Here is a 16,511-nt window from a genome sequence, read left to right as displayed (position 1 = left end):
TGCATTGAAGTGCAGTTCTGCCTCTAATGTATTCAGTAAATACTGCTGGTAGAGTCTCTGCTCTTTTATCGTGGTGTGTGTGTGTGTGTGTGTGTGTGTGTGTGTGTGTGTGTGTGTGTGCGTTTGTTGTGTGCGAGGGTGTGTTGGTTGTGTGTGTGCGTGTGTGTGTGTGTGTGTGTGTGTGTGTGTGTGTGTGTGTGTGTGTGTGTGAGAGTATTGCAGAGGTTTATATTGATATAATTGTGTGTGTGTGTGTGTGTGTGTGTGTGTGTGTGTGTGTGTGTGTGTGTGTGTGTGTGTGTGTGAAGCTTGGATGAACCGGGCCAGGAGAAGCCCTGTTTGGCAGAATCAGATCTGAAGAGCGAAACTGATAATGTCACAGTGGACTCTGGAGCAGTTCTGGCAGAAGCAGGCACAGGGGTGCAGCGCCAGCACCAGGAGACACCGGTCACTACACCAGTGCAAGGGGACGAGGGAGACGGAAGATGAGCCTCTGTATAAAGTACCAACTAAGAGGAAAAATGTGGTAAGGGACAAAGAAAAAAGCAGGTGAAGAACGGTCCAAAGGTGAAGGAACCCGAATCAGACATTGAAGATACAATGTAAAGACATAAGTGTTGTCGCCTTGTCATATGAGCTTCACCTGTGACTAATAATGGATCAATTAGGTCTCAGGTGTGTATAAAAAGAACCCCTAGACTTCTGCAACTAGACTTCTGCAAAAATGCCTAAGATTCACCCTGAGACTAAAGTTTTGATTATCAAGAGTCTGACGACCAGATCCACTGCTGATGTGGCAGACACCTTCAATGTGTCTCAGCGTCAAGTACAGAGGATAAAAAAAAGATTTGAAGAGACTGGATACGTTTTTATCAAGCCCAGGTCAGGCAGACCCCGCAAGATAACTGCTCGAGAGGACCGTTTGTTGGCTCAAAAAGTGATGCCCATTTTCCACTGCAGCAGAGCTCCATTTGCCAAGGCCCACAGCCTGCTAAAAGGATGGACGCTGGAAAAGTGTAAGGTGGATTTTTCAGATAAATCTTCTGTTGAATTACACCACAGTCGCCGCAAATATTGCAGGAGACCTACTGGAGCCCGCATGGATCCGAGATTAACCCAGATAACAGTGAAGTTTGGTGTCGGAAACATCATGGTCTTGGGTTACATCCAGTATGGGGGTGTGTGAGAGATCTGCAGGGTGGAAGGCAACATCAATAGTCTAAAATACCAAGAAATCTTAGCTACCTCTTATATTCCCAACCCTAAAAGAGGCCAAATGCAGCAGGATGGTGCTCCATCGCATACTTCTATCTCCACATCAAAGTTCCTCATGGCGAAGAAGATCAAGATGCTCCAGGATTGGCCAGCCCAGTCACCAGACATGAACATCATTAAACATATGTGGTGTAGGATGAAAGAGGAAGCATGGAAGACGAAACCAAAGAATATTGATGAACTCTGGGAGGCATGCAAGACTGCTTTCTTTGCTATTCCTGATGACATCATCAATAAATTGTATGAATCCTTGCCAAACCGCATGGATGCAGTCCTTCAAGCTCATGGAAGTCATACATGAAAGTTGTCTGGACTTTCCCCATGCAACCGCCCTCACACTGTCCAGAGCTCTGATCTCCTCAAAGATCATCACACTCTGGGAGCTGGTGAACGTCGCAGGGGCAGACCTGCCACGAGGGGAGGACCTGGCAGCACGTACAGGACCATGGTCCCTGCACGTCACTAACCAGCTCCTACTCCACTGGAGGTCCACAATAACAGCAGAGGAGCGTGTTCAGTTGAAGAACTACAAAATCGATGAGACCGGTCCTGTAGCGGAGGAACCCTTTCACTCCTGTCCAGTCCAGTCACTGGGCTTTTAAAACGTTTTTTAAGGTCTTTTTTGCTTTTTTAGTGATTTATTCATTGTTATAAGTGCGTCTGGAGAAACACGTTTATGTGCCAAATGATTCATTTTATTTTTGCAGGAAAGCAAAATAACACAAAATACCCTGTGTGATGCAAACAGATTGTTCTCCAAAATAATGAAATGAAGGATTCTGGTTGATTTGAGTTTGTATAAGAGTGTGGAGGATCTGAGGATGCTGGAGTCTGTGTGGTGGTGTAAAGACGCTCTGTGTTCTGTAGTTGAAGGACTGCACTTTGCACCAGAACTAAACTAGATGATCACACAACCTTTAACTGTCATGTCCGATTTGATTTTGTCTATTTATCATCTTATTTATTTATTTAACGAGTCAACCTGACACCATCTTACATTAAACATGACTTGTGTCAAATAAAGGATTGTAAAAAGTATCAAAAAGTCCATCTCTCTGTTTCACTTTAACTGCCTATCTTTCTGTCTGCATTCATCTCTCTCTCAAACTTTCGTTCTTTCTCAGGCAGGCTGTCTGTTTTTTTTTTTCTTTTCACCTCTCTCTGTCTCTGTCTTTCAATTTGATTTTGCACCTGTCTCTTCATTCCATCTCCTAATCTGTTTTCTTGTCTGTCTGTCTGTCTGTCTGTCTGTCTGTCTGTCTGTCTGTCTGTCTGTCTGTCTGTCTGTCTGTCTGTCTGTATCTTTCTCTCTCTTTGTTGTCTTCTTATCTGTCCGTCCCTGGTCTCTCTCCCTCTCTCTATAGTTTTTCTGTTTGCTTTTGCACATGTCTCTTCCTTCTGTCTTCTAATCTCTCTCTCTCCTGCTCTCCCTCTTGTCTGTCTGTCTGACTCTCTCATCTTTCTGCCTGTCTTTCTGTCTCTTTATTTCTTTTGTCTGTCTATCACTCACTCTCTCTCTCTCTCTCTCTCTCTCTCTCTCTCTCTCTCTCTCTCTCTCTCTCTCTCTCTCTCTCTCTCTCTCTCTTAATGTCTGTCTAACCCTATATCAATATTTGATCTTCTCATTGTGTTCTTTTTCCAGTCCATCAACCTGTTACTTGTCATTGCGCTGCTTTTTCAATCTCCCACTGGTGGATCATTTCCTGTCTCTCATTCACCACAGACGTAGACTAGTTTCTGAAGCTCACAATGAGCAGGCAGAAGACAAGAAGAAGTAACATGGATGAGACAGAGGGAGTCAGTGATGTAAACATGACTGAGAACAGAGACATTCCTGATCACCTGGTCATCATCATCATCTTTTCTCTGCTGGTGTTCTACGTGGTGGATCTTCAGTCTGCATACATTCATTAGAGAACAAGATTTTTTTTCGACCAGATTAAACATGCTCAGTCTGCTCTCATCACTGAAATGCTCTGTATGACAGGAGTCTCCAGTGTCAGGTGAATTTCTGAGAGCTCACGCTGAGGTGTTTCTCACTAACACGACCAGCGTGGTTTGTTTCCTTGTAATAATTTAAAGAGAGAAGAGAAACCAGCGAGAGAGTTGAGGGAACTGCTGTTTATAGCTGCTGTAACGTAGACGAGAACAGGAACTAAAAGGTTTAATAGATGTTCCACAATGATAAACACACAAAATGTACAAGGCCTTTCTTCAATAAATATTAAATGGGATTGTTGGGCAAAGGTGTTGGGCTGCGGGCGGAATAAAACACCCCACGATGTTCAGGACAGTTTTATTCCTAAAAGCACACACACACACACACACACACACACACACACACACACACACACACACACACACACACACACACACACACACACACACACACACACACACGCACACACTCTAGCCTCTACTGCCTCCTTCAGGCCACAGTAGAGAATAACAATTGAGAAATACAGAGGTCTTCATCAGGAACTTAATTACACAGAAGGTAGTTTTATATTTTATTTATTACAAGAAACACTTTAATAGTAATCAAGATTTAATATTCATAAACTAAAACTTACACACATAGAGGCCAAGCCCCCATTTCAAAATACACAGAGGCCACGCCTCCTTTATCTAAGACTAATACACAGAGGCCACGCCTCCTTTTTGAAGCCTGAGAGAGGTCATGTCCCCTTTTCAACACAGAGCCCATGGCTCCTTTTTCGAAGACTGATACGCAGAGGCCACGCCTCCTTATCTAGGAATGACTCACAAGCCATTTACAGACCAAAAATTTACTTAGTTCACAATAAATTGTTACGCAAGCAAAGAATTGAGGTACGAGCTCGAGACGCCGCTGCTACATGGCGAAGCGAAGCCAGAAAGCGAAGACTGTGACGAAAATTAAGATAAGCAAAGAAGAAAAAGTAAAAATGTTTAAGTTTAGGGATACGTAGTGTGCAGGAGTGATAAGAAAAAACGAGTTTTCCCTCCTCCTCCGCTTATCACCTCTACCCCCCCACCACCAGCGTCTTCGTTACCTCAAGTCGTCCCATCTCCAAGGTAAGTACACTGAATAAAACCTTATCATATCTTTACATACTCTTTCTATTATGTTTTTATACAAGATTTGTTATTTAGAAATGTATTTTCCTATTTTAATAACATAAAAAATAAAATGGGGTGTCATTTTGAGGGTTGGAACGGATTAATGCAATTTTAAGTATTTTCAATTAAACAAATTAAAATCGTAGGTTAAGGTACCACTGTATAATAAACAGTAGGTTTACTGGTGGCGCTATTTTGTGTTTTGTGTATTTGTCCTAAACTGTCTCTTGTTGTCTTGCACTGTTTGTACCAGGTTGCACACGATGCACTTTATGTGGCGAGGACACTTACTAGTCCTTAACTCTGTTTTTTTCTGTTGTATAGCTTTGTGTTGTTTATGTTGTTTTACACATAGAGGTCAGGCCACACCTCCTTTCATAAAGCTGACACACAAAGGCCACACCTCCTTCTATAAAACTGATACACACATACCCACACAGAGGCCAGACCACACCTTCATCTATAAACTGATGCAGGGTTGCCATGTCTTGGTTTATTACACTGACACAGAAAGTCACACCTCTTCTTTTAAGACTAACAAAAAAGTAAGTTGGCCTTTACTGAACCTCACACACACACACACACACACACACACACACACACACACACACACACACACACACACACACACACACACACACACACACACACAGAGAGACCACACCTCTGTCTCATTCTCATAGTAATGATCAGGTTTATTAATCACCCTGTAAGACAAAAAATAGGACAAACTAGAAGGTAACACAGCAGAACCTTGACGACTTCTCTGACGTGTGTGTGTGTGTGTGTGTGTGTGTGTGTGTGTGTGTGTGTGTGTGTGTGTGTGTGTCAGTATCCGGACAGTATGAGCACGGTGGGATACAGTGTGCGGTGTTTTAAACACTTCTCACGGTCGATGAGCAGCGAGTGAGTTTTACAGCCGATGTCCTTCTCCAGCAGCATTCTGGTTTCCTCCAGCCGAGTGAGAGAACCGAGCGCCTCATGCAACTGCTGCTGCAGAGCACATACACCTGCCGAGATCTGGTCCACCTCGCTGAGGAGACTGCACAAACACACACACACACATTTTAACATTGTAAACTGAGGAAATGCTAAAATAACTACCAGTGGTGATGTTGTGTGTGTGTGTGTGTGTGTGTGTGTGTGTGTACCTGATCTGAGGCAGGTCCCTGCACAGCTCCATGTTGGGTCTCTGTGCTCTGGAGTGCAGTCGTGACTGAGCCACACGCAGAGGAGCCTCTTTATCAAACACGGCCTGCTGCAGAGAGCTGATGTTCCTCTCCTGAGAACCGATCTGCTCAAGGACCTGCTCACACACACACACACACACACACACACACACACACACACACACACACACACACACACACACACACACAAAGTTACATAAACAAAAGCCAAGTTAAGCCAATTCTAGACTTCTGTAAATCTGCTATAATCATTCATTTAGCATCAGCTCCACGTTCTTTATGTTTTCTGTACTCTTCATGTTCTTCAGGTTCTTCATGCTCTTCGTGATCTTCATGTCCCCGTTGTTCTTCATACTCTTCATGTTCTATTTTTTTATGAGCTCCATGATCTTCATGTTTCCACTCTTCTTTAGAATTTATTCTCCAGGATCTTCATGCTCTCTTTGATCTTTGAGTTCTTCATACTCTTATGTTCTCAGTCTTTTTCATGTTCTCCCAACTCTTCAGGCTCTCTGTATGCGTCACATTCTACCTACTTTCTTTATTTCAGGTTCTTCATGATATACGTGCTTTGCATGTTCTCTGTGTTCTACTTGTTTTTGGTGCTCTCTGTCTTCTCCATGTTCTCTGGGTTTTCCATGATATTTGTATTCTCAGTGTTCTTCCTTCTTTTTATGTTCTCCAAGATCTCCATGTGCTTTGTGTTCTACATATTGCTGAACATTGCTGGATTGCGTGTGTGTGTGTGATACCTGTGTAAGCTGAAGCTCCAGCAGGCTCTTGGCGTGTGTGAGCTCGTGGCAGTGCTGTGTGAAGGCTTCGTTTACAGCGTTGCACTGTGCCTGAAGATCCTCAGCGGTCTCCTGCAGCACACGCTCACACAACACACACATCGCCGCACTCGCCTCCTCCTCCTGCTCAGCCTGAGCCACGTTCCTCTGAGTGAAGCTCATCCAGCCATCTACATCACACACACTACACACACACACACACACACACACACACACACACGAGAGGACACTTAGCTTTATAATTTGATTATCTACAAGTGATGTGTGTGTGTGTGTGTGTGTGTGTGTGTGTGTGTGTGTGTGTCTCACTGGTGTTGTGCTGTAGCCGAGTTAGCGTGATGTTGTGTGTTTGTACTTGTGCTGCGATAGCGTCCACACTCATCATCCAGAATGTAGGCCTCATGTTTATCAGACCAGTCGAGCTCCAGGACCTGCTGAACACTCCTGTTTTGGCTGCACACACACACACACACACACACACACACACACACACACACACACACACACACACACACACACACACACACAATGAATGAAGCTTTAATCAGGCTCCATATCCACGTTCTCCATAATCAGGGTAAATTATAACTAGATTAAGCAGATCCATGTAAGGCTCAGGTTGGGTTCAGGTTAGGTTCCGGTTGGGTTAGGCTCAGGTTCGGGTTAGGTTCAGGTTAGGTACAGGTTGGGTTAGGTTCAGGTTAGGCTCAATTTGGGTTATGTTCAGGTTAGGTTCAGGTTGGGTTAGGTTCAGGTTAGGCTCAGGTTCGGGTTAGGTTCAGGTTAGTTACAGGTTGGGTTAGGTTCAGGTTAGGCTCAGGTTGGGTTAGGTTCAGGTTGGGTACAGGTTGGGTTAGGTTCAGGTGGATTTAGGTTCAGGTTGGGTTAGGTTCAGGTTAGGCTCAGGTTGATTTAGGTTCAGGTTCAGGTTAGGCTCAGATTGAGTTAGGATCAGGTTAGGCTCAGGTTGGGTTAGGTTCAGGTTGGGTTAGGTTCAGGTTAGGTTTAGGTTGATTTAGGTTCAGGTTGGGTTAGGATAAGGTTAGGCTCATGTTGGGTTAGGATAGGGTTAGGTTCAGGTTGGGCTCAGGTTGGGTTAGGTAAGGTTAGGTTCAGGTTGGGTTAGGATAAGATATGGTTCCGGTTAGGCTTAAGTTGGGTTAGGATATGGTTAGGTTCAGGTTGGGTTAGGATGAGGTTAGGTTCAGGTTGGGTTAGGATAAGGTTAGGTTCAGGTTGGGTAAGGATGAGGTTAGGTTCAGGTTGGGTTAGGATAAGGTTAAGTTCAGGTTGGGTTAGGATGAGGTTAGGTTCAGGTTGGGTTAGGATGAGGTTAGGTTCAGGTTCGGTTAGGATAAGGTTAGGTTCAGGTTGGGTTAGGATGAGGTTAGGTTCAGGTTGGGTTAGCACAAGGTTAGGCTCAGGTTGGGTTAGGATAAGGTTAGGTTCAGGTTGGGTTAGGATGAGGTTAGGTTTAGGTTGGGTTAGGATAAGGTTAAGTTCAGGTTGGGTTAGGATGAGGTTAGGTTCAGGTTGGGTTAGGATGAGGTTAGGTTCAGGTTGGGTTAGCACAAGGTTAGGCTCAGGTTAGGTTCAGGTTAGGTTCAGGTTGGGTTAGGTAAGGTTAGGTTCAGGTTGGGTTAGGATAAGATATGGTTCAGGTTAGGCTCAGGTTGAGTTAGGATATGGTTAGGTTCAGGTTGGGTTAGGATGAGGTTAGGTTCAGGTTGGGTTAGCACAAGGTTAGGCTCAGGTTGGGTTAGGATAAGGTTAGGTTCAGGTTAGGCTCAGGTTGGGTTAGGTTCAGGTTGGGTACAGGTTGGGTTAGGTTCAGGTGGATTTAGGTTCAGGTTGGGTTAGGTTCAGGTTAGGCTCAGGTTGATTTAGGTTCAGGTTCAGGTTAGGCTCAGATTGAGTTAGGATCAGGTTAGGCTCAGGTTGGGTTAGGTTCAGGTTGGGTTAGGTTCAGGTTAGGTTTAGGTTGATTTAGGTTCAGGTTGGGTTAGGATCAGGTTAGGCTCAGGTTGGGTTAGGATAGGGTTAGGTTCAGGTTGGGCTCAGGTTGGGTTAGGTAAGGTTAGGTTCAGGTTGGGTTAGGATAAGATATGGTTCAGGTTAGGCTCAAGTTGGGTTAGGATATGGTTAGGTTCAGGTTGGGTTAGGATGAGGTTAGGTTCAGGTTGGGTTAGGATAAGGTAAGGTTCAGGTTGGGTTAGGATAAGGTAAGGTTCAGGCTGGTTTAGGATAAGGTAAGGTTCAGGTTGGGTTAGGATAAGGTTAAGTTCAGGTTGGGTTAGGATGAGGTTAGGTTCAGGTTGGGTTAGGATGAGGTTAGGTTCAGGTTGGGTTAGGATGAGGTTAGGTTCAGGTTGGGTTAGGATAAGGTTAGGTTCAGGTTGGGTAAGGATGAGGTTAGGTTCAGGTTGGGTTAGGATAAGGTTAAGTTCAGGTTGGGTTAGGATGAGGTTAGGTTCAGGTTGGGTTAGGATGAGGTTAGGTTCAGGTTTAGGTTCGGTTAGGATAAGGTTAGGTTCAGGTTGGGTTAGGATGAGGTTAGGTTCAGGTTGGGTTAGCACAAGGTTAGGCTCAGGTTGGGTTAGGATAAGGTTAGGTTCAGGTTGGGTTAGGATGAGGTTAGGTTTAGGTTGGGTTAGGATAAGGTTAAGTTCAGGTTGGGTTAGGATGAGGTTAGGTTCAGGTTCGGTTAGGATAAGGTTAGGTTCAGGTTGGGTTAGGATGAGGTTAGGTTCAGGTTGGGTTAACACAAGGTTAGGCTCAGGTTAGGTTCAGGTTAGGTTCAGGTTGGGTTAGGTAAGGTTAGGTTCAGGTTGGGTTAGGATAAGATATGGTTCAGGTTAGGCTCAGGTTGAGTTAGGATATGGTTAGGTTCAGGTTAGGCTCAGGTTGGGTTAGGATAAGGTAAGGTTCAGGTTAGGTTCAGGTTGGGTTAGGATAAGGTAAGGTTCAGGTTAGGTTCAGGTTGGGTTAGGATAAGGTTGGGTTGGGATAAGGATAAGGTTAAGTTCAGGTTGGGTTAGGATGAGGTTAGGTTCAGGTTGGGTTAGGATAAGGTTAGTTTCAGGTTGGGTTCGGATAAGGTTAAGTTCAGGTTGGGTAAGGATGAGGTTAGGTTCAGGTTGGGTTAGGATAAGGTAAGGTTCAGGTTGGGTTAGGTAAGGTTAGGTTCAGGTTGGGTTAGGATAAGGTAAGGTTCAGGTTGGGTTAGGATAAGGTTAGGTTCAGGTTGGGTTAGGATAAGGTAAGGTTCAGGTTGGGTTAGGATAAGGTTAGTTTCAGGTTGGGTTCGGATAAGGTTAAGTTCAGGTTGGGTAAGGATGAGGTTAGGTTCAGGTTGGGTTAGGATAAGGTAAGGTTCAGGTTGGGTTAGGTAAGGTTAGGTTCAGGTTGGGTTAGGATAAGGTAAGGTTCAGGTTAGGCTCAGGTTGGGTTAGGATAAGGTTAGGTTCAGGTTGGGTTAGGATAAGGTAAGGTTCAGGTTGGGTTAGGATAAGGTAAGGTTCAGGCTGGGTTAGGATAAGGTAAGGTTCAGGTTGGGTTAGGATAAGGTTAAATTCAGGTTGGGTTAGGATGAGGTTAGGTTCAGGTTGGGTTAGGATAAGGTTAGGTTCAGGTTGGTTTAGGTAAGGTTAGGTTCAGGTTGGGTTAGGATAAGGTAAGGTTCAGGTTAGGCTCAGGTTGGGTTAGGATAAGGTTAGGTTCAGGTTGGGTTAGGATAAGGTAAGGTTCAGGTTGGGTTAGGATAAGGTAAGGTTCAGGCTGGGTTAGGATAAGGTAAGGTTCAGGTTGGGTTAGGATAAGGTTAAATTCAGGTTGGGTTAGGATGAGGTTAGGTTCAGGTTGGGTTAGGATGAGGTTAGGTTCAGGTTGGGTTAGGATGAGGTTAGGTTCAGGTTGGGTTAGGATGAGGTTAGGTTCAGGTTGGGTTAGGATGAGGTTAGGTTCAGGTTGGGTTAGGATAAGGTTAAGTTCAGGTTGGGTTAGGATGAGGTTAGGTTCAGGTTGGGTTAGGATGAGGTTAGGTTCAGGTTGGGTTAGGATGAGGTTAGGTTCAGGTTGGGTTAGGATGAGGTTAGGTTCAGGTTGGGTTAGGATAAGGTTAGGTTCAGGTTGGGTTAGCACAAGGTTAGGCTCAGGTTAGGTTCAGGTTAGGCTCAGGTTAGGTTCAGGTTGGGCTCAGGTTGGGTTAGGTAAGGTTAGGTTCAGGTTGGGTTAGGATAAGATATGGTTCAGGTTAGGCTCAGGTTGGGTTAGAATATGGTTAGGTTCAGGTTGGGTTAGGATAAGGTTAGGTTCAGGTCGGGCTCAGGTTGGGTTAGGTAAGGTTAGGTTCAGGTTGGGTTAGGATAAGATATGGTTCAGGTTAGGCTCAGGTTGGGTTAGGATATGGTTAGGTTCAGGTTGGGTTAGGATAAGATATGGTTCAGGTTAGGCTCAGGTTGGGTTAGGATATGGTTAGGTTCAGGTTGGGTTAGGATAAGGTAAGGTTCAGGTTAGGCTCAGGTTGGGTTAGGATAAGGTAAGGTTCAGGTTAGGTTCAGGTTGGGTTAGGATTATAAACGAGGTTTATAACTAGTCAGTGAGGTTAATACCCCAATATTAAAGTTAATAACTAGTCAGTGAGGTTAATAACTAGTCAGTAAGATACATAACTAGTCAGAAAAGATTAATAACTAGTCAGTGAGGTTAATAACTAGTCAATAAGATACATAACTAGTCAGTAAGATACATAACTAGTCAGATTGGGTTAGGATGAGGTTAGGTTCAGGTTGGGTTAGGATAAGGTTAGTTTCAGGTTGGGTTAGGATAAGGTTAAGTTCAGGTTGGGTTAGGATGAGGTTAGGTTCAGGTTGGGTTAGGATAAGGTTAGGTTCAGGTCGGGCTCAGGTTGGGTTAGGTAAGGTTAGGTTCAGGTTGGGTTAGGATAAGATATGGTTCAGGTTAGGCTCAGGTTGGGTTAGGATATGGTTAGGTTCAGGTTGGGTTAGGATAAGGTAAGGTTCAGGTTAGGCTCAGGTTGGGTTAGGATAAGGTAAGGTTAAGTTCAGGTTGGGTTAGGATTAGGTTAGGTTCAGGTTGGGTTAGGATATGGTTAGGTTCAGGTTGGGTCAGGATTAGGTTAAGTTCAGGTTGGGTTAGAATGAGGTTAGGTTCAGGTTGGGTTAGGATAAGGTTAGGTTCAGGTTGGGCTCAGGTTGGGTTAGGTGAGGTTAGGATAAGGTAAGGTTCAGGTTAGGCTCAGGTTGGGTTAGGATAAGTTTAGGTTCAGGTTGGGTTAGGATGAGGTTAGGTTCAGGTTGGGTTAGGATAAGGTAAGGTTCAGGTTGGGTTAGGATAAGGTTAGGTTCAGGCTGGGTTAGAATAAGGTAAGGTTCAGGTTGGGTTAGGATGAGGTTAGGTTCAGGTTGGGTTAGGATGAGGTTAGGTTCAGGTTGGGTTGGGATAAGGTTAGGTTCAGGTTGGGTTAGGATGAGGTTAGGTTCAGGTTGGGTTTGGATAAGGTTAAGTTTAGGTTGGGTTAGGATGAGGTTAGGTTCAGGTTGGTTTAGGATAAAGTTAGGTTCAGGTTGGGTTAGGATGAGGTTAGGTTCAGGTTGGGTTAGCACAAGGTTAGGCTCAGGTTAGGTTCAGGTTAGGCTCAGGTTAGGTTCAGGTTAGGTTTAGGTTAGGCTCAGGTTAGGCTCAGGTTAGGTTCAGGTTAGGCTCTAGTTAGGCTCTGGTTAGTTTCATGTTAATAATTACCTGATCTGGCTGACAGTTTGATCCAAAGTTTTCTTCAGCAGAGCCTGGATGCTCTTAATCAGCTCCACTTCCTGTTATAAATAATTCAACATGTGTGAGGTTAATAGTTATTAACCTCACCTCACCTAATTAAAGCTAATAACTAGCCAGGTTAATAACTAGTTAGTGAAAGCATATAATTATTAGTGAGGTTAATAACTAGTCAGTGAGTTAAATATTTAATTAGTAGAAAATAAATAACTATGTATTAATGTCAATAACTTCTCACTGAGGGTAATAACTAGTCAACGAGGTTTATAACAAGTCAGTGAGGTTAATACCCCAATATTAAAGTTAATAACTAGTCAGTGAGGTTAATAACTAGTCAGTAAGATACATAACTAGTCAGTAAGATACATAACTAGTCAGAAAAGATTAATAACTAGTCAGTGAGGTTAATAACTAGTCAGTAAGATACATAACTAGTCAGTAAGATACATAACTAGTCAGAAAAGATTAATAACTAGTCAGTGAGTTAAATATTTATTTAGTAGAAAATAAATAACTATGTATTAATGTCAATAACTTCTTACTGAGGGTAATAACTAGTCAACGAGGTTTATAACTAGTCAGTGAGGTTAATACCCTAATATTAAAGTTAATAACTAGTCAGTGAGGTTAATAACTAGTCAGTAAGATACATAACTAGTCAGTAAGATACATAACTAGTCAGTAAGATACATAACTAGTCAGAAAAGATTAATAACTAGTCAGTGAGGTTAATAACTAGTCAGTAAGATACATAACTAGTCAGTAAGATACATAACTAGTCAGAAAAATTAATAGCTAGTAAGTGAGGTTAATAACTAGTCAGTAAGATACATAACTAGTCAGTGAGGTTAATAACTAGTCAGTAAGATACATAACTAGTCAGTGAGGTTAATAACTAGTCAGTAAGATACATAACTAGTCAGTGAGGTTAATAACTAGTCAGTAAGATACATAACTAGTCAGTGAGGTTAATAACTAGTCAGTGAGGGTAATAACTAGTCAGTGAAAGCATATAATTATTAGTGAGGTTAATAACTAGTCAGTGAGTTAAATATTTAATTAGTAGAAAATAAATAACTATGTATTAATGTCAATAACTTCTTACTGAGGGTAATAACTAGTCAACGAGGTTTATAACTAGTCAGTGAGGTTAATACCCCAATATTAAAGTTAATAACTAGTCAGTGAGGTTAATAACTAGTCAGTAAGATACATAACTAGTCAGAAAAGATTAATAACTAGTCAGTGAGGTTAATAACTAGTTAATAAGATACATAACTAGTCAGTAAGATACATAACTAGTCAGAAAAGATTAATAACTAGTCAGTGAGGTTATTAACTAGTCAATAAGATACATAACTAGTCAGTAAGATACATAACTAGTCAGAAAAGATTAATAACTAGTCAGTAAGATACATAACTAGTCAGTAAGATTAATAACTAGTAAGTGAGGTTAATAACTAGTCAGTAAAATACATAACTAGTCAGTAAAGGTTAATAACTAGTCAGTGAGGGTAATAACTAGTCAGTGAGGTTAATAACTAGTCAGTGAGATCTGTAATTGGTCAGTGAAGTAATAATAATAAATAATCGTTAGGGTTAATAAACTATTAGTGCTGTTAATTGATCCATTATTAAGGTTAATAATTAGTTAATAGCTCGTCAGTGAGGGTAATAGTTAGTCATTGAGCGATAAATAACTAGTCATTAATGACGAGTCACTGAGGGACAAATAACTCATTATTGCGGTTAACAGCCCGTTATAAAGGTTAATAAGCAGTCATTAAGGATAATAAGTAGTAAAGCAGCTACTTTGAGAAGTTCCTCCTCCACGCGGTCCTGCACGAGCTCGGGACCGGAGCGCCTCTCTCTGCACGTGAGGTTGTCCGCGGCGATGGCGAACGGGATCTCGGTCGCGTGCAGCGCCCTCTCCAGCCTCCGCTTGAGCGTCGCGAGCCGCTCGGTGTCGCTCAGCAGGCGCCCGACGTGCCGCTCGAGCTCCGACCTCCGCGCGTGGACGTCCTGCAGGCGCGCACCCAGGTGCCTGGTGGCGTCGTACTGCCGCTGCGCGGCCGCGGCCTCGGTCTCCGTGCGCGCCACCCGGCCCGCTCCCCGTACGCGCTCGGCACCCGCGGTCTCTGCGGCGGCGCGGTGCAGCGCGGCGCGCGCGTTCTCGAGCCACTCGTGCGGCGTGTACTTGGCCGAACGGTAGCCGGCTGTCGCGAGGCCGCCGGAAGTGCCGGAGTAGCGCGTCCGCTCCAGGATTTCATCCTCCTCGTGCGCCGGCAGAAGCTGAGAAGACATTTTAGTCACAGGAGAGATTTTTCTCAGTATCAAACTCCTGAGTCAATACGATGTCACCGAGATACTGAGGTTTCATCCGCGACCACCTGCGAAGGCGTTCACCAAGTGTTTGTGTTTACTCTGTTGCCTAGAAACCGGTTACCATGGTTACAAGGACATTCAACTCCACACTGAAGTTGACCTGCTGCTTGTGTGTTGTGGCTCATATTTCATTCATTACATTAATGTGCCTGCAAAGGATCTGTGAAGGTGTGCGGAGGTGGATCTTTCGAGATCTGTGGAACTTCTTTGGAAGAGTCTGTGGAACACCTTGAAGTCATGTTCCTTGGACGGTGTGTTGTAGTGTGGATGTGCAAGGAGAGTTAGTTATACTAAAGAACGAGGACACTGCTGTTAGGGGACACAGTCTTCATTGGAAGTGTGCATCAATGGACAAGTTGGTGCAACATCAAAGCAACATCCACAAAGGTTTTCAAGCAGAACATCACCCAGAGCATTATACAGCTTCCATCATCTTACCTTTTTCCTACAGTGCATCCTGTGGCCATCTCTGTGATTAATCAGACCAGGCCACCTTCTTTCATTGCTCAATGTTCCAACTCTGGTGCCCACATGTCCTCTGTAGAAGCTTTGGGTGGTGTTCAGGGGTCTGCCCTGGATTTCTGACCGCACTGCAGATACACAGCCCCATATGCATCATGCTCAGATCTTTTTTTTTTTTTTTTTTATAGCTTTTTGTGGTACAGGAGATCTTCTGAACTAGACCAGAAAACTATTATCCTTTTTTCATCAATGAGTCTCAAGCAACTATGATCTTCATCATATGTTCTTCCTTGGAGGACTTTGGGTACCACTGCATACCCCAAAAGATCTGCTGTTTTGGACACATTCTGACTCATTCGTCTAGACATCTTTTAGATAACTTAGACTGAAGAAATCACTTATGTTTCTACTCACCCATTTTTTCATTCTTTCAACATCTTGAATTTATAAAAAGGTTAAAAACCTTGAAAGTTTTTATCAGAATAAAAATAATCACCTTCAGATACTATTCGATGGTTTGTCCAAAAGTTGTCAGACACCCATTTTTTTCCACCCAGATGTGGTTCTTCTCCAAACTGTTCCCACAAAGTCAGAAGCACATGATTGTGTAGAATGTCTGGATGTTGTAGCATAAAATTTCCCCTTCACTTGAACTAGGAGACTTAATCCAGCTCCAGCATGACACAAAGTGGACAAATCCAGCTTCATGAGGATATGCTTTTCATTGTTTGTTGAAGACCCTCTGCTATAGAGCTCCAACCCTCTTTAGGATGAATTTTTCACTCCATCCTGGCTGCACCCCAGGGCTTCTCTCCTCACCAGACTGCATCTCACCTCATCTCACCTCACCTACATCAATACCTGACTTTACAAACACCCTTGTGGCTGAATGAAAGCTATACAGAAATCTGCTGGAACATCTTCTCAGAAGAGTGGAGCTTCTTATAAGAGCAAATTTGGACTAAAGGTGGAAAGGGATGTTCAGAAAGGAGCCAATCTTATGCTCAGGTGTCTTCCATTCTGAGTAGTCTAGAACATGCAGGTGAACATCCACACCAGCACCTTAAAAATATTCCTCTTGCACAGCAATACAGCGCTCCCAGCGTTCCTGACACTTCTGGAACGTGTCCCTGAAGTCTTCGTACGGATCGGTGCTCCCTGTGACTGTGTGTGCGGCCTTGTGCTGCCATCTGCTGGCCTGTTACAAAATCAGTTTCGAAACTTTTTAGTGGCACTTTGTACACACCAAACGATCAGTGAGCTAATGTGGTACAGGTGCACAAAGTAGTGTAGAGTGGAGGAAGGCTGAGCATAAGCTTGACTTCATTTTGAGCATCCCATTCCACCTGTAGTCCCTGTTTGATCTTACTGCAACCTCCACTCTTTTGAGAAGATGTTCTAAATTCCGTGGAGATTCCGTCAGATATGGTGATGTGAGCGTGAAAACTTAATCCCAATATGTTTGGAGCTCGAGATCTTCTACATCTTTCAAACCATGGAAAGCATATTTTCATGG

General features: G+C 43.6%; 1 protein-coding gene across 1 annotated transcript; it reads right to left on the bottom strand.

Moving 5' to 3' along the window:
* Positions 1-5,048: 5,048 nt before the first annotated feature.
* Positions 5,049-15,172, bottom strand: tekt4 (tektin 4). The gene is made up of 6 exons (XM_083521942.1): positions 13,961-15,172; positions 12,119-12,189; positions 6,668-6,811; positions 6,320-6,542; positions 5,529-5,683; positions 5,049-5,419 (listed from the first exon to the last, which is right to left on the bottom strand). Exons 1-6 carry the CDS (start codon positions 14,450-14,452, stop codon positions 5,206-5,208), a joined length of 1,299 nt encoding a protein of 432 aa, XP_083378068.1. The 5' UTR covers positions 14,453-15,172; the 3' UTR covers positions 5,049-5,205.
* Positions 15,173-16,511: the final 1,339 nt, after the last annotated feature.

The sequence above is a fragment of the Silurus aristotelis genome (genome assembly GCF_946808225.1).
Source record: "Silurus aristotelis genome assembly, chromosome: 20".
NCBI lineage: Eukaryota > Metazoa > Chordata > Actinopteri > Siluriformes > Siluridae > Silurus > Silurus aristotelis.
Note: the sequence above shows the minus strand (reverse complement) of the source record. Positions and strands in the feature narration are given on the sequence as shown.

Excerpts from the sequence above, each read along its gene's own strand:
- tekt4 (XM_083521942.1), bottom strand. The coding sequence starts at position 14,452 with ATGTCTTCTCAGCTTCTGCCGGCGCACGAGGAGGATGAAATCCTGGAG. Across the intron at positions 6,812-12,118 it reads CAAACTGTCAGCCAGATCAG|CCAAAACAGGAGTGTTCAGC; the intron begins GTAATTATTAAC and ends GTGTGTGTGCAG. Across the intron at positions 5,420-5,528 it reads AGGGACCTGCCTCAGATCAG|TCTCCTCAGCGAGGTGGACC; the intron begins GTACACACACAC and ends GTGTTTGTGCAG.